Source organism: Amblyraja radiata, chromosome 9, assembly GCF_010909765.2.
Source record: "Amblyraja radiata isolate CabotCenter1 chromosome 9, sAmbRad1.1.pri, whole genome shotgun sequence".
Lineage (NCBI taxonomy): Eukaryota > Metazoa > Chordata > Chondrichthyes > Rajiformes > Rajidae > Amblyraja > Amblyraja radiata.
Genome location: NC_045964.1, coordinates 4840376 through 4864259, shown reverse-complemented (window position 1 = coordinate 4864259; position 23884 = coordinate 4840376). Strand labels below are relative to the sequence as shown.

The 23884-nt window shown below is 43.4% G+C and overlaps 2 protein-coding genes across 5 annotated transcripts in view; one reads left to right on the top strand and one right to left on the bottom strand.

Moving 5' to 3' along the window:
• pole2 (DNA polymerase epsilon 2, accessory subunit) overlaps nt 1–12022 on the bottom strand; it is a 37689-nt gene extending 25667 nt beyond the window's left edge. The window contains exons 1-7 of the mRNA XM_033026548.1: nt 11914–12022; nt 10438–10538; nt 7720–7795; nt 5108–5185; nt 3476–3569; nt 2102–2176; nt 182–265 (exon numbers count right to left, since the gene is read on the bottom strand). Of these exons, the coding sequence (XP_032882439.1) occupies nt 182–265; nt 2102–2176; nt 3476–3569; nt 5108–5185; nt 7720–7795; nt 10438–10538; nt 11914–11978 (573 nt within the window). The 5' untranslated portion in view covers nt 11979–12022. The remainder of the gene's footprint in view (nt 1–181; nt 266–2101; nt 2177–3475; nt 3570–5107; nt 5186–7719; nt 7796–10437; nt 10539–11913) is intronic.
• Nucleotides 12023–14262: 2240 nt separating this feature from the next.
• klhdc1 (kelch domain containing 1) overlaps nt 14263–23884 on the top strand; it is a 61313-nt gene continuing 51691 nt past the window's right edge. For 2 of the 4 annotated variants that reach the window (XM_033026544.1, XM_033026545.1), the window contains exons 1-2: nt 14263–14841; nt 23265–23335. In XM_033026544.1, the coding sequence (XP_032882435.1) occupies nt 14746–14841; nt 23265–23335 (167 nt within the window). In that variant the 5' untranslated portion in view covers nt 14263–14745. The remainder of the gene's footprint in view (nt 14842–23264; nt 23336–23884) is intronic. The other 2 variants (XM_033026543.1, XM_033026546.1) reach the window with 2 other exon arrangements.

Here is a 23884-nt window from a genome sequence, read left to right as displayed (position 1 = left end):
TATCTTGCACTAAACATTATTCCCTTTATCATGTATCTGTACACTGTGAATGTACTTCAATTGTAATCATTTATTGTCTTTCGGCTGACTGCTTAGCACGCAACAAAATCTTTTCACTGCACCTCTCTACACGTGACAGTAAAGTACACTATTGGAAATCTAAATACTCAGTTTATCCTACCTCTTTAAGCTGCGTTATCATTCCCAGAACAATGACTTCTCCGACCTTTGAGACATTGCCAAGGAGTGATTCTATGGTTTTTAACTGAAAATAAAAATAAAAGATTTTAAATAATACAGCACCAGATTACTAATGCCTCATTTATGCCAAATTGATCTTAATATATTTTTCCTCAAAATTACATAAAGGACATCAAGAAACAATAATAAAGAGTAAAATAGAGAAACGGTGAAAGGATGCAAATATTCATTTGATTGCTATGCAGAAGGAATGCAATTCAACTGGTAATTCGAGTTTCACTTTACCTTAATTGGTACACGTGACAATAAACTGACCTTTGAACCTTCAAGTTCAAGTTACATTTATTGTCACATACACAAATTGGTGCAGTGAAATTTGAGTTACCACGCAGCCGCATAAATTAAATAAACACTCTTTTGTCTCTTGCATAAAACTCCATAAATTTTGGAATGAAATTTTTGGAATTTGCACAAAATTATTTAAAATAAAATTGAACCCCAATACAGAACTGATTATTTTCGAATCAAGGGAAGACGGATGTAAGTTGACTTTGTTTCAAAAATGTCTACTTGATTATGGCTTAATAACGGCAAAAAAAACATACTTAAATTCTGGAAAAATGCGCCCACACCGACGCTCAAAATGTGGATTTCAAACATGTCGGAAATGTTACATCTTGAAGATATGAGATTCGTCCTATCCGGCAAATCAGACCAATTCTTAAAGATTTGGTCTCCATTTATCGACTTATTACAAGCATGTGGTGCAACACAACCTTAGAAATTAAGTGTTTCAGAACCGGGTGAGGGTTGGGTAAAGATACGAAGTAGGTATATCCCTTTCAATCTCTCTTTTTTTTCTTCTCTTTTTCTCTTCTCTTCTCTGTTCTTTTTTTTTCTTTCTTATTTCATATCACCTTCTTGTTTTCTTTTTCGAGCTATATAATATTCTCTTTCTCTCTATTTCTTGCTTTTCTTACTCTTCTTTTTAATTATTAAATTAAAAATAAGAAGTTGTACATGAAATGTAATATGTTATTCATGTCTTATATTATTGTACATCACTTCTAATAAAAATATGTTTTAAATAAATAAATAAAAATTTGTTTTTAAATAAACGCAACACTATAGAATTTAACATAAAAATCCCCCACAGAGGAATCAACGTTTCCCACTGTGAGGGAAGGCAACAATGTTCAGTCATCTTCCTCTTGTTCACCCGTGGTCGGGGCCTATTGAGGCCTCCGCAGTCGCCGCAGCGGCGGCTCGATTTTTCAGGCCCTCTCGCCGGGATGATCGGAGTACCGGCGTCGGAAGAACACTCTCAGTGGCCTGGAGTTCCGAATCGGCCGCTTCCTACAGGAGCTTTCGAAGTCCACAGGGCGAGCTGGGCGGAGCTCCAACACTGGCAATCCTCGGCGAAAGATCCCAGGCTTCCGCGATGCTAAAGTCAGCACCGCCCGTGGCTGGAATCTCCGCAAACCACAGCTCCACGATGTTAAAGTCGGCAGGCCCTCCGTAGCTCCAATACCGGCGATCCCTGGTAAGGCATCGCCCGCTCCGCGATGGTAATTCAGTGCTCCGCCGCTGCTGAAGCTCTGGCCGGTCTCCGGCAGGAAAGGCCGCGCCAATCCAGATGGTAGGCCGCGAGGGGGGGCGAAGATGCGGCTCGGAGAATAGACGCATCCTCGACCAGGAAGTGACTGAGAAGACCGTTTCCCCCTCCCCCCCACATAAAAAAGACTAAAAAACAAACTTTTAGACAGACTAAAAATAACAAAAAGGATGAAAGGATGGACAGCAGCTGGCGAGGCTGCCACATTCGATGGCGCCACCACTCGGAACCTTTGAAACAACTAATGTTTATAAGAGAATTGTTAAGGAACATTTGATATCTTACTTGAAATTTATTCCCGCTTTCATCAGGGTGCGATCCTGTCACAGGAGGTGTAAATAATTCGTGCCTGTGTGTTCGCTATAAAATTAACACAAATGTTGCAACAGATTCATTAACACCACTGCAAATAATACTTGACTAAAATCCAATCTTCCATTGTTGATATATCCAACTTATTTTAACTCAGCACCTGGTCCTTTCTTATAGTGGGGAATTTGTATGTGAAAAGTATAATGATAAGATTATTAAATTTCTTCTTTGGAACAGATTTAGAACAATTTTAAAGACATGAGTATCTTAATAATCATATTTTTGAATCAATTATATTTTAACTATAAAACCCCTGTGAATCTATCCAAATCCAGCTGAAATGAGGCACAAAGTGCTGTTGTTACTTAGCAGGTCAGGCAGCATCTCTGGAGAACATTGATAATTGACGTTTTGGGTGGGGGCCTTTCTTCAGACTGAAATTAATATTCAACCTATATTTTAAATGCTGATGTAGTGCATATGGGATACATTCAGAGATTATTACCATTCCTCAATCATTGAACAAATTTGCAATCTACTAAAAATGCTAGTAGGTTTTAAAATGATATTCAGTCCTTTGAAGTAAAATAGGAAATGCAGAAAATCTATCTCTACTATTACTAAAACTCTCATCTTGACCGGTCTGCGATGTGATTAAATTTGCACAAAAACGATCCCCCATAGCGCTACGATTTTTTGCCACCTTACTCACCATTCTCCTCTGCTGCAAGTCAAATAAGTTTTGTTCCGATCGGTGAAATAATACAAAAGGTTTAAAAATCGTAAAAACCGCCCCTTCCGGAACCTGCTGTAAATAACGTGGCGAGGAAAATAAAAAGCTGAAGGGGCGCTGTGTGTTGAGCAGCCTGTACAGATTGTGCAGCCCGCGGGGAGCGCACAGCCTGCGGACTGCTTCTGCGGCGACCAGCACAACCAGCTGGAAGCTGCCGAGTTGAACCGGAAGCCTCTGAGTGAAGCCGGAGTGGGACCGGGATCTCCTGCGTGAGGCCGAAAGCTGAAGGTGCAGGGTGAGCAGAGTCTGCTGCGACCACCCCCCCATTTCCCCCACCCCCCTCTTTTCTACACCCCCCTTCACCCTCATCAAACCCCCCTTCCCCACACTCCCCCCCCCCCCTTCCCCACACCCCCCTCCCCTGGGTGGTGGAATATTGCTTTGGGGACGGGTTGCATCGGGGGGGGGAACAGGTGAGTGGTGGAATATTGCATTGGGGAATGGGTTGCGTTGGAGGACCAGGCTTCCCGTGTGACTGGGACCCAACAGGTCCCACTTAGTCTAATTGTCAATAAAAAACATGTACAAGTTGTTTGTTTTCTTCTCTCCCTTACCTGCTGCATAATGGTATAGCGCTCACAAAAAAGTTCAGCTTTGTTCCGAGCAGTTCCAAATAGACACGGTTCACTATGATCTGTCATTGAAATACTGTAGTACATAAATACATTTTAGTGAACTTTTTTAAAAACTGTGTTTTATATGGAGTATGTTTTTCCAAACTCCCCCAAAAATGACATTTTAGTACAAGTACAACAATCCTGAGACAAATGCTCTATATACTATGAATGCTTTATATGTAGGAAGGAACTGCAGATGCTGGTCCACACTGAAGATAGACGCAAAATGCTGGAGTAACTCAGCGGGACGGGCAGCATCTCTGGAGAGAAGGAATGGGTGACGTTTCCAGTCCGAAGAAGGATCTTGTCCCAAAACATCACCCATTCCTTCTATCCAGAGATGTCGCCTGTCCCACTATATAAAATGTCCTTGTTTATCTGAGTTAGTTATCATTTATAATTTAAATCTAAAAGCAAGAATCAAGATTTTGTGAAACTGATAAGAGCATAAGGTTCTTAGAATGATTGGACCACACAAGTTTCCCTGTGAGTGAAAGGCCATTTTATCTTCCTTCCATCAAATACATACAACACTTAACTTGATGCTAAGACATGCCGAAACATCAAAGAAGGAGAAAATAAACTTTTGCTAAGATGCTGGATATTTATGCATTTATGTTCAAAAGATAAGTTCCCTAAAGAAAAGGGTATTTGGGGAAATCACATAGGAATGGATCAGAACAGATGTATTCATTTAAAATACACCAATCTCTAGAAGTTGGGTCACAGATTAGCAAACCAACCACTTCTATTTATTCCAAAAGGCACAAAATTGAAAAGTTGGGACACTATGCTAAATTTGCCATAAAACCAATTGCCGATTGGAGGAGGGAGGTGTCGGTCAGAGGCGGAAGTAGGGGAGTGGGACTGAGGATAGGGCGCGGTGATTGGAGGAGGGAGACGTCCGTGGGGCAAAGATCATAGAGCTGAGCTTGAATTGCATGCCCAGGTCATAGGGTCACCAGCGAAAAACACTCTCGGCAGCCCTGGACACAGACCTGCGCCTCATCCGCAGCCAGGATCGATCCTGGGTCTCCGGCGTGCAACCGCTGCCGAACCGCCACTGGACCATCCCCGACCCCACCCGAGTGCCCTGACCGCCGCCCCCCCCCCCCCCCCCCCCCCCGGGGGTGGCCAGCGACGTCGGGAGTCAGACAGGAGCATTGCCCCCAGCCAGCGCAGAGAAGCAGCGCTAAATCCAGCTCAACTCTGCCTGTCCCGCCAGGTTAACCTACAGCCCTGCCTGGACTTACGGGAACGACGGCCCAGGTTTACAGCCAGCGCGGAGAAGCAGCACTAGTACAAATGCATTTAAGGAAAGTCTGAAGAAGTACGGGACTTGTGAAGGTTGTGCTAATTGATTTAGATGGAAGAAAGATATGAGGAAGCTTGTGTGGTACATAAACACCGTTTTTGTGTGACTGAGGTGAACCAGACATTCAATCGAAACTAAAAGACGACAATTCGAATTTGTTCTTGAAAAGATTAAACTTTAATCCTGCAAACTACACTGTAATACAAAATTATTCAGAAGCAGTGGAGTCTATATAAAAAAAAGTTAAAACTCACGGTAAAAACTTCTTCCTTTCTGAATTGTAGATGTAACGAGGGACGTCAAATGCACCAATTATATTGAAAACATGTTCTCTGCAAATATAATTATATATTTTTTGATAAGTAATCTAAAGGTGCACTTCTACAAATTGATATTAAAATTAGTTGAACAGATGAAAATGGCATCAGACCTCATCTTTAATGAGATAAAAGTTGTCATGTTCCAATTCCTTCTGCTGCAATTTCCCTTTGCTTTTGACGACACTACGCATTTCTACTTATCTCAGACACTATTCTGGTTGTTTGCCGCATGCATGGACAGCACTGACAATTGAGGTAATCACTGAAATGGAATGAGATGAAATTTTTAGAATAAAGGGGAGGTAATTTAAGACTGAGGTGAGAAAAAATCTTTTTCACCCAGAGAGTTGTGAATTTATGGAATTCCCTGCCACAGAGGGGAGTGGAGGCCAAGTCACTGGATGGATTTAAGAGAGTTAGATAGAGCTCTAGGGGCTAGTGGAGTCAAGGGATATGGGGAGAAGGCAGGCACGGGTTATTGATTGTGGATGATCAGCCATGATCACAATGAATGGCGGTGCTGGCTCGAAGGGCTGAATGGCCTCTTCCTGCACCTATTTTCTATGTTTCATAGCAGAAAATTATTTTTCCTATCACTTGAATTTTTTTAATTAGCTATGATTCCGACTAGAAATCTTAACCATTTAAAAAAAGTATCTGAACCAGATAATTGAGAAATTGATATGGGCAACAGTTCTGTTCTATCCATTTGGAATTCCAATACTTTGATACAAGTTACAAATCCCACCTCACTGAATATTGGTTACTCCTTGGTTGAACCACTGTTCAACAAACCCTAGTTTGCACGAATACCACTGGATTTTGGAACAGGAAAAACATGAAAGCCACCTAGAAACAAGAAACTGCAGATGTTGGTTTGCAAAAAAAAGACAAAGTGCTGTACTAACTCAGCGCATCAGGCAGCAACTCTGGAGAACATGGAGAGGTGACGTTTCAGATCAGGACCTTTCTTCAGACAGCCTACCTCTTTCAGCCTACCTCTATCCATTTGAATATTGGCTTCTGTGATAACATGGAGCTTAAAGGAAGACATTCCATTCCCAATAAGGGTGGCACCGTGGCCCAGCGGTAGAGTTGCTGCCTTACAGCGCCAGAGACCCATGTTCGATCCTGACTACGGGTGCTGTCTGTACGAAGTTTGTACGTTCTCCCCGTGACCTGCGTGGGTTTTCTCAGAGATTTTTAGTTTCCACCCACACTCCAAAGACGTACAGGTTTGTAGGTTGGTGTAGATGTATATTATCCCCAGTGTGTGTAATGTAGTGTTAATGTGCGCGGATTGCTGGATGGCGTGGACTCGGTGGGCTGAAGGGCCTGTTTCTGCGCTGTATCTCCAAATTAAACTAAATAACACAGATGTGTTAACTTTCCAGGTTATATTAGTGAGTTGGGCTGCGGGAGTCTCAGGAGTACAGCAGCCATAAATGAACAACTCATGGACAGGATGCCTGTCTAGTAATTGTCATCCACCTAACATTTAGTGTTTCTTTCCTGATACCTTAATATTTGTTTCACCATCATTCTAGTCAATGTTTTAGAAAATGCGACTTATTGCTGTACTTTCTCACGCCACTTTACTTATCCACCTAAAAGTAGTGTCTGCTGGTTTCTGACACCCCTGCCAGTGGAAGTGGTTTCAACCAAAATAATGCATATCTCTGGTAATCTAGAAAATTTACACTTCACCATCTTTGCTTAAAAGACCTCCACTTTTCCACAGAAATATGTCATTTAGTTTAGATATAGCGCCCGGAAACAGGTCTTTCGGACCACCCAGTCAGCGCCGACCAGCAATCCCTGTACATTAATGCTGCCCTACACACACACACCAGGGTTAATTTACATTTATACCAAGTCAATTAACCTAGGAACCTGTACGTCTTATACGTGTGGGAGGAAACTGAAGATCTCTGAGAAAACTCACGCAGGTCACAGGAAGAACGTACAAGCTCTGCACCCTGTAGTCAGGATTGAACCTGGGTCTCTGGCGTTGTAAGGCAGCAGCTCTACCGCTATGTCACCCATATCTTGAGTACAGGATTTGGTATTGAAAGGACGCATCAGAATATGAGCATTATTCATGGACGTAAGAAGTCCAACTACTTCTTAAGTAGTCCCTCAAATCAGGAGAGGAGAAACTCTCAGGATTTACATACCCCAAAGGCGAACAAAGTGAACATATCTCGCAACACAAAATTGAATCTGTAGTGAACCTTTGGTATTGTTGAAGATACAAAATACCAAACAGTGTTTGTTCATCTCCTTCTCCACCATCCTCACCTCCCAACCTTCTTACTTACAACGATGCACTTAGCCCTCAATTTTAAAAACTCAAACGCCTTCAGGAATTTCAACAAATGGCAGATCCCTAATCGTTTACTAAGATGACATCCTTGATTAATAGAGTTGGTAAAGTAACAGTGCTTCTCTCGGCATACATCAGTATAGTTTTCGCAGATAGAAAACACCTGAGATAAGCATGCACAATTCCCCGTGTGACAAGATTAATCTTCTAGCTGACATACATGGTTTCATCATATGTGTCGCTGCACTCCTGGACTGCTGATTCCACCATCGATTGCTCAATCATGTTGCAGCTCACTGAAAAGTAGAAAAGTACAAGTCAAAGGTTGTCTTTCCTTTCTTAAGATAAAGTCTGTAACATCTGACATATTTGGAACATAGAACAGTACAGCACAGGAATAAGTCCTTTGGCGCACAATATCTGTGCCGAACACCTCCAATGAGAAGGAATTCCTTTCCTCACAGGGTGGCGAATCTGTGGAATTTGTTGCCACAGACGACTGTGGAGGCCGTCAATGAATTTTTTTAAGGCGGACATTGACAGTTTTTTGATTAGTACGGGTGTCAGGGGTTATGGGGACACGGCAAGAGAATGGGGTTGAGAGGGAAAGATAGAATGGCGGAGTAGACAGTCATAAAGTGATAGTGTGGAAACAGGCCCTTCGGCCCAACTCGCCAACACCGGCCAACATTGTCCCAGCTACTCTAATCCCACTTGCCTGCGCTCGGTCCATATCCCTCTAAACCTGTCCTGTCCATGTACCTGTCTAATTGCTTCTTAAACGTTGGGATAGTCCCAGCCTCAACTACCTCCTCTGGCAGCTTGTTCCATACACTCACCACCCTTTGTGTGAAAAAGTGACCCCTCAGATTCCTATTAAATCTTTTCCCCTTTACCTTGAACCTATATCCTCTGGTCCTTAATTCCCCTACTCTGAGCAAAAGACTGTGCATCTACCTGATCTATTCCTCTCATGATTTACGTCTATGCAATCTCCCCTCATCCTCCTGCGCTCCATGGAGGAGACCCAGCCTACTCAACCTCTCCCTATAGCTCACACCCTCTAGTACTGGTAACATCCTCGTAAATCTTTTCTGAACCCGTTCAAGCTTGACAATATCTTTCCTTTAACATGGTGCCCAAAACTGAACACAATATTCTAAATGTGGTCTCACCAACGTCTTATATGACCTCCCAATTTCTATACTCAATAATCTGACTGATGAAGGCCAAAGTGCCAAAAGCCTTTTTGACCACCTTATCTACCTGCGACTCGACCTTCAAGGAACCACGCACCTGTACTCCTAGATCCCTCTGCTCTACACTACCCAGAGGCCTACCATTTACTATGTAGATCCTGCCCTTGTTCGACGTCCAAAAATGCAACATCTCACACTTTTCAGTATTAAATTACATCAACCATTCCTCCGCTCACCTGGCCAATCGATCCAGATCCTGCTGCAATCTTTCACAACCATCTTCACTATCTGCAAAACCACTCACTTTTGTATCATCAGCAACTTGCTAATCTTGCCCTGATGGTCCGAATTGTCTTATTCTGCTCCTATAATCCATGAACATGATGCTAAGACCATCTCTTGTCTACCTGCACATAACCCATATCCCTCCATTCCCTGCGTATCCATATGGCTATCCAAAAGCGTCTTAAAAACCACCATTGAATCTGCCTCAACCAATGTTCCAGGCATTCACAACCCTACAACAAATGCTTGTGCTCTATCTCCTCCCTCAACACCTCTACTTCCTTCGAAGGATTAGGAAGTTCGGCATGTCCCCGACAACTCTCACCAACTTCTACAGATGCACCACAGAAAGCATTTTATCAAGATGCATCGCAGCTTGGTTTGGGAATAGCTTCATCCAAGACCGCAAGAATTTGCATGGGATTGTGGACACAGCCCAGACCATCACACAAACCAACTTTCCTTCTATTGAGTCTGAAGAAGGGTCTCAATCCGAAACGTCACCTACTCCTTTTCTCCAGAGATGCTGTCTGACCCGCTGAGTTACTCCAGCTTTTTGTGTCCATCTCCCTTCTATTGACTCAATTTATACCTCTCGCTGCCTCAGCAAGGCCAGCAGCATAATCAAGGACGAGTCGCACCGCAGCCACTCCCTCTTCTCCCCTCTCCCAACAGGCAAAAGGCATAGGTGCGAAAATGCACTCCTCCAGATTCAGGGACAATTTCTTCCCAGCTGGTATCAGGCAACAGAATCATCCTATCGCAACCAGAGAGGAGCAGTTCTGAACTACTTTCTAGCTCATTGGTGAACCTCAGACTATCCTTGATCGGACTTTTCTGGCTTAACCTTGCCCTAAACGCTATTCCCTTATCATGTATCATACTGTGAATGACTCGATTGTACTCACATATTGTCTTTCTACTGACTGGATAGCACGCAATAAAAGCTTGGTACACGTGACAATAAACTAAACTAAACCTTCATAATGTTCCTTTGGCTAAGCTTTTCATCATGCCCCTAATATTTGCTGATGTGCAATAACACGTTTTGTTTTATAATGCTTTATTGAAGCTTGCTGCCACATTTTTCTATATTAAAAGCAAATGCATGTCATTATTAACATTTATTTACTCACTACAGTGTGAACAAAACCTCCCCATTGCCATACATTGAATTCAAAGATTGAGACAGTCATTGTGCTTCAGGGCAGAGTTTGAATTTTGGATCCTCTGCATGTATGCAAGGCTACCCCACACAAATCCCAATATGGATTCAGTTTGCATAGTAACTGGGTCAAATGCACTGATCTCCAGAATCTGAAACTTATTGTTGCATGCGATGGAAACCTCTCCCCATTTAAAAAAGATTATGAAATCAAAACATTGTGTTACATGCCACATCGTTGATGATCAACTCAGCCCTTAACTGCTTAGACCTTTCAGAAATTACTTACACGGCTGTTTTTCAACTGCATCAATGATACGCTCAATTGCATCTTCAAGCTCCGACTCATTGACCGACTCCAGGATATCCACAAGAAATTTGGCAGCATTACTAGCAAGGGAAATAATAGAGACAAGTCCAGAGTGTTTGTCATGTGTACTGAAAACAGAATAATGAAGCTCATACTTGTGGCAGCATAACAGATCTGTAAACACAGTACTCATGTACAACATAATGAACAAGAAAAATCCTATAAATTATAAAACAATATTTATGCAATGCCCAAAATCCCCAGGGCATCCAAAGCAGTTTGTAGCTTAGTTGGAGTTTGTAGTGTGCACTAGCTTGATAGTTGTTGGGAAGAAACTGCTCCTGAACGTTAGTTTACAGATTCCTGTACTCCCTGATGGCAGGACTGAAATGAGAGCGTGGCCTGGGTGGTGTGAGTCCTTGGTGATGCTGGCTGTCTTTTTGAGACAATGCCTCTTATAGATCCCTTCGTCCCTGCCCCCATCACCCCCACTGGCAACGTCTTCCAGGTATCCACCACTTTGTGTAAAAAACATGCCTCCACATCTCCTTTGAACTTTGTTCCCTCACCTCTAAAGTTATGCCCTCTAGTTTTTGACATTTCCACCTTGGGAAATTGGAACTACCATTTCTATTCCCCTCAAATTTTTATCAGATCTCTCCTCAGCTGTCAACACCCCAGACTCCAACACCTCAACGAAGCTGCACAACGACACAGCTGGTAGAGCTGCTGCCTCAGAGCGCCAAAGACCTGGGTTTGATCCTGACCCTGGGGGTACTGTCAGTGTGTACTTTGCACATTCACCCTGTGACCATAGGGGGTTTCACCTGGATGCTCTGATTTTCTCCCATACGCAGAGTTGTTGGTTAATTAGCCTCTGTAAATTGTCCCTAGCATGTAGATAGTAATTATGCGAAAGTGGGATAACATAGAACCAATGTGACCAGGTGATCGATGGACAGCATGGACTCAGTGGGCTGAAGGGCTTGCTCCATGCTATACCTTTAAACTAAACTTTCCATGTAGTAAATACCGCTAATGCAGGCAGCATTCTGGTAAAACTCCTCTGCATTGCACTCATTGACTCAATATTTCAAATACAGCTTAACCAAAGTCGTATAAAGCTCCATCATGACTTCCTGATTTTTGTATTCAACAGTTACATTAGAATATGAAGACAGCAATGCGTTCTACGTCACCCATTCCTTCTCTCCAGAGATGCTGCCTGTCCCGCAGAGTTACTCCAGCATTTTGTGTCTAGCCATGATCGAAAGGTGGAGCAGACTCGATGGGCCGAATGGCATCATTCTGCTCATATGTACAAAATATTTACATTCGGAGGCGAGCCCTAAATAATAATATACACAGCAGCTTTATCGCAGAACGGGATGGTGATACTGGTGACGAGTTCCCGACACGTCCAGCTATAGACGTTGGGGGATACTTTACACTTACGATCTCAGGATTAGGCCGTGCATTTTAAAGGCAGCCGACACTTTGCTCTTCACTCCGGACGCCATGACGCAGCTTTGGCGCCAAACCGCGGGCTGCCTGGCTACACGGAGAGGATGCTGGGAAGGCGCGCCAAGACGCCCATTCATAAAACAAGGTCCGGGCGCGTCACGCCCACGTGGGCGGGGCAGGAGCGCATCTGTCAACAGTGTCACCCCTTCAGACTTCGCAGACTAGCTCTGTGCAAACTTTGGGGGTTGGGGAGTTGGGGAATCAAGAACCAGAAAACATAAGTTTAATGTGAGAGGGAAAAGATTTAATAGGAACCTGAGCTGAGGGGCAACATTTTCATTTAAAGGGTGGTGGGTATATGGGACAAGCTGTCAGAGGAGATAGTTGATGCAGGTACTATCACAAACTAAAATATATTTGGACAGGCACATGGATTCCACCAGGGGCGCCGCACGATTGGCAACACTATGTCCGTTTTTTTGTCTTTTTTTAAATTTTTAGTACGTTTTTAAAGTTTGTGTAAATGTTCTCCAGTTTGTTTTATGTCGGGGAAGGTGGGAACTTTTTTTTTCAGTTTCTTACCTTGCTGGAGATGCGATTAATTTTCGGGTCGCATCTCCTGTCACTCTGCGGCCTACATCGATGGAGCTGGAGGCCTCCTCGGACTGACTTGAGCCCCACCGCGGGGCGTGGACTTAACATCGGAGCTGATCCCATGCCTGGGATGGACTTACCATCAACTCAGGAAAGGCCGAGTCGGGAAGCTCCAACGGCTAGTTATTAAATGCCACATGTAAAATTGGAAGGTTCCCAGGTGCACGTGAACCGTAGCACATTAGATGGTACTGTATTGAAGTTAACGAAGTTCTTATGAACTCCTTGGAGTACTCAAGAATGGGAGATGAAACACTGTCCCCCAAGCTTATATTGGGCCTTGTTGGGACAATGCATGAAACCACAGTTGTTTTGGTGTAAATGGGACAATTAATTAATGTAAAGTATTTAATACCTCAGATTTGCCCTTGTGGACAGAACACAGGTACACCACAAAATGGTCATCTAATCTCCAATGTAACCAGCGAATGTAGTAAACTAGTTAGAAAGAAATACGTGGATTGCTGCTTCAGATGGAAGGATTATTCAAGTTTCCATATGGAAGAAATGAAAGAGTTTAAAAAAGCAGATGTTGCATTGCCTGTGAAAGTACCGAAAGACAGAGTGGTTGATGGAAATGGAAAAGCAGACCAAGAAATTGAGAAAGATATGGTCCCTTCACAATGTTGAAAGGCAGGGGAGGAAGAGATGCGTCTTGGAATACGTGGTGGAATTTTGTTGAAGATGTTCAAAGGATGATCTTGTTGAATGTGGAAACTGGTGGGGTTGTAAGTGAGGACTTTGGAAGTCTATCCTTGGCCTGGCCAGGAGGGGAAAGGCTGAGAGCAGAGGCATGAAATAGAAGCAATATAATTATGAGCTCCAGTGACTATGGTAGAGGAGAAGGCATGTTAAAACAAAGAAAGTAATCTTGGATGCACAACACGGAAAGGTATGAAGAGTTAAGAGTATGCGGTGAATTGGTAAAACAAAGGTGAGCCCATTAATGGATCAGCCATAGGAGAAGCCTCAAGAGCCAATTACAGAGAACAGCACTGCACCAGGCCCTTCGGCCCACAATGTCTGTGCCAAACCTGATGACAATACCAATTCTTATCTGCCTGTAAATAATCCATTCCCTGCAAATCCATGCGCCTATCCAAAAGCCTCAAACGCCACTATTGTATCTGCCTTCACCACCTGTCCTGGTAGCAGGTTCCAGGCACTCAATGTAAAAAAATGCCCCACACCTTCAAAATGTGCCCCTCTCACCTTCAGTATTTGATATTTTTTCCTTAAGAAAAAGGTTCTGACTGTAACCCTATCTATGCCTCGCATGATTTTATATACTTCTCATGTACCTCAACCACTGCAGAGAAAAGAATCCAAGTGTGTCCAACCACTGCCTGTAGCTAATACCCCTTAATAAGTATATTTGCTAATACTGAGGAAAAGTGTCAGTAATATTAAAACATTATGATATTTTTGCTTCTTTAAAAAAAAGTAAATAACCACAGTGCACTCGCCGACATGGATTATTGTCAAGTAGAGAAGGTGCAGCAGATTAAGGACACTATCTTTGGCGTAAACGTTCGACAGTTAAAAAGATGTGACAGAAATCAGAAGGTGATAGGCCACTTAAAGATAAAGAGGTAGCTTCTATCTACCAATGGATTTGTGTTGCTAAAAATAAAATTCGAAGTGTATATATACTGCTTAACAAGGAACAACATAACAGAAGTTCTATCCAATTAAAAATAGGATTGTGCATAATAACAATTCCAAACATGAAGTTTCCCGGCCTGTGGTGCTGCTGCAAGTAGGAATGTCATTGCCCCCTTGTATGTACATAACATATGACCATTAAACACTCTTGCTTCTCCTGCCTTGAAGGGCGGTGCTTGGACCCACGGCGCCTGCCCGTGTGCCGTGAGCGGCTTGGCTTTCCTTGGCAGTCGGTCCAGGGATCCTCGGGACCTGTTGAGCCCAGGACCACACGGGCCCAGCACCGGGACACGGCGCCTGTAGAGCCGGGGACGGCACGGCCCAGCACCGGGACACGGCGCCTGTAGAGCCGGGGACGGCACGGCCCAGCACCGGGACACGGCGCCTGTTGAGCCGGGGACGGCACGGCCCAGCACCGGGACACGGCGCCTGTAGAGCCGGGGACGGCACGGCCCAGCACCGGGACACGGCGCCTGCAGAGCCCGGGACAGCACGGCCCAGGACATGGCGGAGGCCCAAGTGAACTGGGTGGCGGAGGAGAGGAGCGGCCACTGCGCTGTACTGGACGGATGCTGCCTGTACGTGTGGGGTGGTTATGTGGTAAGTTGTATGTGCAGCCGCATCCCTGCCCAGCGTCTCCGCTTTGGCCTCTCGCTCCTTCTGCCGGTATTTCAATCATATATCTATCTCGCCCCCACAGCACTGCGGTGTTTGCATCTGTGAACCCCAGTAATGAAACGGCCAGAGATGTTCCCGTCGACAGCCTAATTGTATCTCATTTGTGCAGTCTGCTGAAAACGTAACTGTTTTGAGGACCACTATGATAGGAAGTGGGGGCGGTACACTGAATTTGTGTCATTAATGTTGACAATCTAACGATGAGTAGAAGACAGAACAAAAATATGACGTTCGGTGCAGAAGGTTAGGAGGAAATTTGCAGGAAATCTATAAATGAAAAAAATAGTAAAGGATCCAAGAATAAGAAAGTATTTTCATATTTGACATTTTATTTTTCAGTAACTGTCTTGATAGTTTTTGCTTAATTTAGTATTTGAATTATTTGAGAAATTAGGAGGAAGATAACTGATGACATTTTTTATGATTTATGAAAATTATCATATTTTAAAATAGGTGGGAGCAGGAGTAGGCCATCTGGCCCCTAGATAGAGTGGATGTGGAGAGGATGTTTTCAGTAGTGGGAGAGTGGCACAGCCTCAGAATAAAAAGACATACCTTTGAGATGAGCAGGAATTTTTTTAGCCAGAGGATGGTGAATCTGTGGCATTCTGGTGGAGGCCAAGCCATTGGGTAATTTTAAAGTATAGATTGACGGGGTTCTGGATCAGTAAGGGTGTCAAAAGTTACGGGGAGAAGGCAGGAGAATGGGGTTGTAAGGAACATATAGATCAGCCATGTTTGAATGGTCTTTGAGTCTACTCCACCATTAATACAGGTCTTGGATGAGCTTCTACCGCAATTAATTTCTTGATCTATTCCCATAATCTCTGATTCTGTTGATGTCTAGAAATCTCTTCATTTGTTTTGAGCTATTTTTCCTTATCTCTGGTTTGTTGATGTATTTAATTTGATAACACATATTTAATGTGCTACGGGTGATATAGAGTCATATTGCAAGGAACCATATAGCATGGAAATATAGCAAAGTGAAATACAACTGTAGCCATTTACTATTTGAAGAAGGGTTTCGGCCCGAAACGTTACCTATTTCCTTCGCTCCATAGATGCTGCTGCACCCGCTGAGTTTCTCCAGCATTTTTGTGTACCTACTATTTGAACCATGCAGCTTCAGAAATCCCACGAGGTACTTATTTTGGAGCATTGTTTGAGAAATTGTTATGTGCTGTGCATGGAGCGACTTGGGTTGGTCACTACCAATATAGGCTTGCATTTATTTAAAATGGGGCCTACTGGAGGAGGTGCAGCCGCAGTGCTTTATTTTTGTTTGAAAAGTATTATGCTCAGCTCGGATCTCCCCGTTTGTTAAATTATCCCTCGCCCTCTGAATTCATCCTGCTGCCACCCCTCTAAACAGAGCACAACATATGTATGTCACACACAATGCATTGATCCTTGACCAAAGATAGACACAAAATCCTGGAGTAACTCAGAGGGACAGGCAGCATCTCTGGAGAGAAGAAATGGGTAACGTTTTAGGTAGAGACCCTTCTTCAGATTGATGTCAGGGGGGAGGGAGATAGAGAGATAAGTGAAGTGTGAAAACAAGGCAAAGAGAATGGAGATCCAAGTAAAATTTAGACTAGATCATTGTTAGCTGGGAGAAGGTAACAACAAAGCTAACAGAGATAAAATGTAGACGGAGAAAGTAAGACTGGTCGGAGAACTGGGAAGGGGGAGGGATGGAGAGAGAGAGGGAAAGCAAAGGATACTTGAAGTTAGAGAAGTCCATGTTCATACCGCTGGGGTGTAAGCTGCCCAAGCGAAATATGAGGTGCTGTTCTTCCAATTTGCGCTGGGCCTCTCTCTGACAATGGAGGAGGCCCAGGACAGAACGGTCAGTGTGGAAATAGGAGGGGGAGTTAAAGTGTCCAGCAACCGGGAGATCAGGTAGGTTCAGGCGGACTGAGCGGAGATGTTCAGCAAAACGATCGCCGAGCCTACGCTTGGTGTCGCTGATATACATGAGTCCACGCCTGGCACAAGCGGATACAGTAGATGAGGTTGGAGGAGGTGCATGTGAACCTCTGCCTCGCCTGAAAAGACTAAAGGAGTCCAGGGAGGAGGTATAGTGACAGGTGTTGCATCTTCTGCGGTTGCTGGGGAAAGTACCTGGGGAGGGGGTGGTTTGGGTGGAAAGCGACAAGTTGACCTTGGAGTTGCGGAGGGAACGGTCTCTGCGGAAAGGGGTGGAGATGGGGAAGATGTGGCTAGTGGTGGGATCCCGTTGGAGGTGGCAAACATTTTGGAGGATTATGTGCTGTATACCAATTGGCTTAAAATGCTGACATCTTTGAAAACAATAATTTCTTGCAAATAAAATAAAAGATCATATATTTGCTGTGGTATGAATGTTGTGTGTGTATGCACTTATAATTCTTAATTTCTAATGTAGAATTTAAAGTTTAATAATTTCAATATAAACATGAGCTAATGTTAAACCAAAACCAGTGAATTCTTCAAGACAGTAAGTTTATTGAAGGACTGAAAAGAAATATCCTTCGTTTTTATTTGCTCTTTCCTCCAAATGTCCTCAACTACTAGTTGCTTGTTTGCATCCCAGTCCATTGTCATTTTAGATTGCCCTATGAAAAGGAGGAAAGTTTAGGAGTTCCATTCTGTTGCTACCCTAAAACAGAAACTAAGCGATCGTCAGTGTGTGTGTGTGTGAGGGAGTGAGTTGGTTCCCTCGCCCACCCCGGTGGCCATTGCCCCGCGAGTGGACACAGCTCTCTAATGTGCCGCGCGCCAGGCTTCAAACGCAACTCGCTCCAACGGTCGCCCGGCGCTCGTGCGCAAAGATGCTCGTGCGCGCCCGCCCTTGCCGCCCGCCCGCCCCCACGTGGGCCCAAGCACTCGACGTCTGAATGGCCAGGGGGGCGCCTGCAGGCCGTCGTTGATGTGTTGTGACTCGGCGGCGGGTGTGTGACTGGGTGTGGCGGCTCTGTCGACGCGCAGACAGACAGCGGGCACCAACCCTCACGGACACCGCGAGTACCACACGGGGAGAGAGAGAGAGAGGCCGCTGCGGGCACAACGTGAAGGCGACGAGTGAACTCACCATGGCCGAAACACAAAATTGGTCTCGGGGGATACAGGAAAACCACCACCACGCGGTGTTTAACGATGGCTTCCTTTACGTCTGGGGAGGTTATGTGGTAAGGATCACTTTATTCACGCAATCTAACGGTACCAGTTACACCGCGTGGCATTGTAATCCTCCTGTTTGCAGTCATGACAGCTGTGCGCCATTTAATGCTTTTGAGAAGAGCAGGTGAAGAATTACAGGTTGCCACCCTGGAAACTATTATGATCGGAAATCTCCAGCTAAAGAAAATGGCCTGCAGTGTCATGACACTGCTGCATGAACGTGGCCTCATTTGAGGCGTCCGCTTGTTTCGGATAAAATTAAACGTTGCAGGTGCTGCCTGAAAGAGGGAGCTCGGTTCACGAAGTATCTGCTGATTTGTACGGTGCTGTGGTGTCAAAATACCAGTAAACAAGTTGTTAGATGCAGTGGTGGACTGGGTCTAAAAATATTGGTTGCCAGGAGACAAAGGGGCCCCACTTCATCAGGGGCCCACTTGCCATCGGACAAGCTGACACCCTGGCCAGTCCGCCACTGGTTAGATGGGGTGTGTGAAGGAAACCAGTTTTAAGTGTAAAGAAAGCGTTAATTTGAGCAACTTTAATCACATTTTCGGATAAGGTTTTATAATATGGATCAGAAAGCTATTCCACTGAACATTGAACTGGAAAATAGACAAAAGTCCATTTGAAAACGTTACTATTTCAGGCTGGTAATGCGATCAAAGCAGTTGAGTTGCTTTGTGATGTCATGAAAGGACGCTTGTTACAGCAACCAACTAATGAAAATATGAAAACATGTTTATATAAATATAGCAATTCCCAACATGTAAGGTGATAATACAAGCTTTTACTTTCACACATCAGCTGGCTAAATGTCTAGACGTTCCCTGCTGAGCGCAAACATAATAATAAATATAAATATATGTATTTTAAGTATATTTTGGAGGATCAGAAAATAAAGTTATTTGCATATTGATTTTGAGTGGTCAGCCTTGTTGCACGTATCTGAATAAAGAACATATTTATATCAAGAGCATCATGTCAGTGTAGATTAGCCAATCCATCAAGACTTTTGTGTAGATGTAGAAATTATGGATCTGGTCATGATTACAGGCACTTGAAAGAAAAGTGATTTTAAAAACAATAATGTTAAGAAATATTTTCATAGCTATAAAACAAATAGATATTTGGATTAGGTAAAATGGAGAAACGAGGAATTGCAAATATCTGAAGAAGGGTCCCAACCTGAAACATGACATGTTCATGTTCTCCTGAGAGGTTGTCCGGTCCATTGAGTTACTATAGCACTTTGTGTCTTTATTTGGATTAGGTAGTTGTATGTTGGAATTCACATATATGGAGAGGGGAAAAGAGGGAGAGTTCGAGTGAGTTCGAGTTCGTAGTCTTCAATAGCCTGATGGTTGTTGGGAAGAAGATGTTACTGAAGCTCCTATACCTTCCCGATGCCAGGAGTGAAATGAGAGCATGGCCAGGGTGGTGTGTATCCTTGATGATGCTGGCTGTCTTTTTGAGACAGCACCTCCGAAAGATCCCTTGGATGGTGGGTGGTCTGTACCAGTGATGGACCGTGCATTGCCACCACATTTTGTAATCTCCTTCGTTCCTGGGCTAACAAGTTACCAAACCAGGCCGTGAATATGCTCTCAACCATACACCTGTGGAGTTGAAGAGAGTATTCATCGACATACCACATCTCTATTCTACGGAGGTAGAGGCATTGATGGTCTTTCTTTGTGATCGCATGATGTGCTGGGTCCAGGATGGATCTTCAGAGATATGCACGCCCAGGAACTTGAAGTTGTTGATTCTCTCCACCACTGACTCGTTAAGACAATTTGATGGACATTTGACCTTCCTCTTCTAAAGGCAACACTCAGTTGGTTTTACTGATGTTGAGAACAATGTTGTTGTTCTGGCACCATTCAATCAGATGATCGATCTCCCTCCAGGACTCGGCATACTAGTCCTAGACATAAAGTTAGTAGAGCAGGGGGCTGAGCACACAGCCTTGAGGTTCCCCTGTGCTGATCGTTACTGAAGAGGAAGTGTGGTTGCAAATTAATACCGAATGTGTTCTATTGATGAGGAAGTCAAAGATACAGTTGCGACAGGTTGCCCAGAGACCAAGTTCAAGTTCAATGTTTTCAAGAGAGTTAGATTTAGCCCTTGGGGCTAAAGGAATCAATGGATATGGGGTAAAAACAAGAACAGGGTACTGATTTTAGATGATCAGCATGATTGAATGGTGGTGCTGGCTTGAATGGCCTACTCCTGCACCTGTTTTTCTAAGTCTCTAGGTTTTCTGAGCTTGTAACAGGTTTGGAGGGGATGATGGTGTTGATCGCTGAGCTGTAGTCTATGAACAACAGCCTAACTTAAGTTTTTATTGTCCAAGTGGTCCAATGCAGAGTGGAGAGCCAGCAAATGTCATCCCCGTTGATCTATTGATTGATCGATACTTTATTATCACGTGACATGTCACAATTACATTCTTTGTTTTGCATATAATACCCAAGGTATGCAAAGAGTCCATGTAAAAGTTACAAAGTATTCATTACATTCCCCAATGGTACCCCTTTGTTCTCCGCCCCCCCCCCCCCCCCCCCCCCCAAAGCCGGGTCCCCCTTTGGTCTCGGTACTGTGTCCTCGTCCGACCTCTGGCAGCCTCCACGAACCTCCAGAACCCATTGGGACCTGTCTGACCTCTGGCCATCACGCGGGCCCATCCTCATTCGCCTGCGGCTGGATCCTCTTTTGGCTCTGAGGCGCTTGCTGGGATCTTTCAACAGCCCACCTCTCTCCCACAGCCCAGCTCACTCATTGTGGCAGTAGGCAAATTATAGCGGGTCCAGCTTCTTGCTGAGGTTGGAGTTGATATGCGCCACTAACAATCTATAATAGCACTTCATCACCAATGATGTTAGTGTCACTGGGCGATAGTCATTGAGGAATGTCCCCTTACTCTTCTTGGGCACTGGTATTATTGATGTCCATTTAAAACGTGTGGGAACTTCAGACCTCAGTAATGAGAGGTTGAAGATATCCGCAAAAACTTCAGCCAGTTGGTCCGCACGTGTTTTGAAAACGGCCCGGTACACCAGAAGGTTCAGACGCTTTCCGAGGGTTCGCCCTCAGAAGGATCTTCTGACATCAGTCTCGGTGACAGATTGCAATACCATTGTGGGCCCAAAAGGACACATGAAGGCGTTGAGCTCATCCGGGAGTAATGCCTTGCTGACGTTTGTGCTGCCACATGATTTTGCCTTGTAGGATGTAAAGGCGTGCAAGCCCTGCCACAGCTGCCTCGTCCTCCAGTTTAGAGCGAAAGTCCCTTTTATCTTTTTTGATGGCCTTTTAAAGGAAAATCATTATTAGCTCGCAAAAGGCTCAGACTAAATTTATTTTTAATCAGCTTTTTTGTGATTTAAATTGCTACTGCAGATTATCTATTTCTATGGGACAACCCTGCTCAGCAGTCATTTTAGTGTGGAAAATCAGTTTGCAGCCATATTCTCAAACTGTTCTCAGTGTGCCTTATACACTGTTTTCAGTGATGGAACCCTGTTGTAACCTGGGGAATATTACGTGCAATAAGAACATAAGTAGAAGTAGCTGGTAATTTGGCCTATTAGATCATGGTTCATCTTTCCTCAATTAATCCTTTCCTTCTACATGAAGACATTTCTTCTCAACTCGGACCTGAAAGTCTGACCCTATGTTTTGAGACTGTGACCATTGGTTCTAGAAACACCAGTGAGGAGAAGCAACCCAGTTGCATCTTTCTCGACGAGTCCCTTAAAATTTGTGTTGATTTTATTGCAATCTTCTCTCGTTCTTCTAAACTTGAGTATAGGCCCAGTCAGCTTAATCTCTCTTTTAAGCCAAGCCCCTTCTTCAGACCCCTAGTCCTCACCTCTAGTCCTGTCTGTGCGAAGTTTGTAAGTTCTCCCTGTGGCTGTGAGTTTTGTCCAGATTCCTTTGACATCCCAATGATACGCCATTTGTAAGGTCAATTGGCCACTGTGTATATTGTCCATGGTATGTAGGTAAATGGTGACATATGGGAGGACTTCTTGAGAAGGTGAGTAGAATTAGAAAAAATTGTAAATGGGTAGTTGGTCAGTGAAGGACCTGTTTCCATGCTCTCTGTGATTCTATTTTTATGCCATAAGTTTTGCTATTGAAACATATCACTAGAGCTTTTTAAGGATGCATTTTGTTCTTTAGAAAATCACTTGGCTTTAATCTACCTTAGAATTATCATTAACTTTAAATTGATTGCTGAAGTCTGCACAGACCTGTCTTTACAAACTGTACAAGTAATGTTAAAAAGCATCAATTTCTTCTTTTGATTTCACGCGAACACTATGAAATAGACTCTGGGATGCAGGGCTGAAAAGATGAATGTTGAAATGAAAACTAGGTTACCATTTACTGTACTTGTGATTAATCTCATTTTATTGCTGAAATTTGTGAATAGGATTGATGAATCGCTATTAAATACTTGCATAATAGTTTTTATTATAGCATATAAACCATGTTGTTTTTCCAGGATAATTTAAATGACAATATTGTAAAATATACTTGTCCAATTTGGAGATAATTTTCTTCACCGTTTAACTCTTTGAGTTGGAATATAGTATACACATTACAGTTCAACTTTATTAACTGAAATCTAGAAAACAATCATGCAGTCATGTGGAATGACACTATATGAAGTTAAGTATGTCAATCATAGTCAAGTCTCTTTAAAAGATCCTTAATGGATTGCTGTTGAAAATTTGATAAGTACCTACTTATTAACTCACCAATTTACACATTAAACGAATGACAATTCTTGAAAGGATTACGGTGAATATTATACTCCTGAAATTGAGTTCCTTCAAATTTTGCGAAGCACAGCCCAACAGAGGACTGAATATTGTTTTCTATAAATCTTATTTGAATAATCATTCTTCGTGCCAACACTTAATGGAAAAGTATGTAATTAACAATGTTGAGTCTGTTTTACATCAGACCAATATTGAGTCTGTTTTACACTTTTTTCAGTATGTTTTAATGGGAGTCTCTTTAATGTTACAGATACATCTTCAATACATCATTCCAAGTAATTCTACTTTTGTGAAAAAATGAATATTTTCTTACAGTACCATTTTTATAATGAAAGGTATAAGTTTCACAGCAATTACAGGAATGTGTGACTTTTTTTATTCCAGACATACGAAAATAATGAAGTTTACTTACCCAATGATGAAATCTGGGTTTATGAAATTGAAAGTGGTATATGGTAAGCAAATTCCTCTGGTGACAATCTTCAAATTTTATAATGTAAAAAGCAGAACTGCAGATGCTGGTTTATACCAAAGATAGAGACAGAATATTGGAGTAACTCAGCAGATGAGGCAGCATCTCTGGAGAAAATGGATCAGTGACATTTTGGGTCGGCACCCTTCTTCAGATTGATTGGGGGAGGGGGGGGGCGGGGGAGAATGGGGAAGAAAAAACCAGGACAACCCAGGCCAGCCGGCTGGCAACAGATGACCTCAGACAAGGTGGTTCCTTGATATTGCCAATTGTTGGCCTGGGACGGTGTGATCCCAAGAGGGATACATTGTTGTGAACTGTTGAACTAAATAACTCTTTTAGTGGAGGAAGGAGGGAAAAGCCGAGGGAGAGACGAGAGGAATGTATGTAGAAATGACCTAAAATTAGAGAATTCAACATTCATACCACTGGGTTGTAAGCTGTCCAAAGTGCTGTTCCTCCAATTTGCGTGTGGACTCACTATGGCTGCCCAGGACAGAAATGTAAGTATGGGAATGGGAAGGAGAATGGT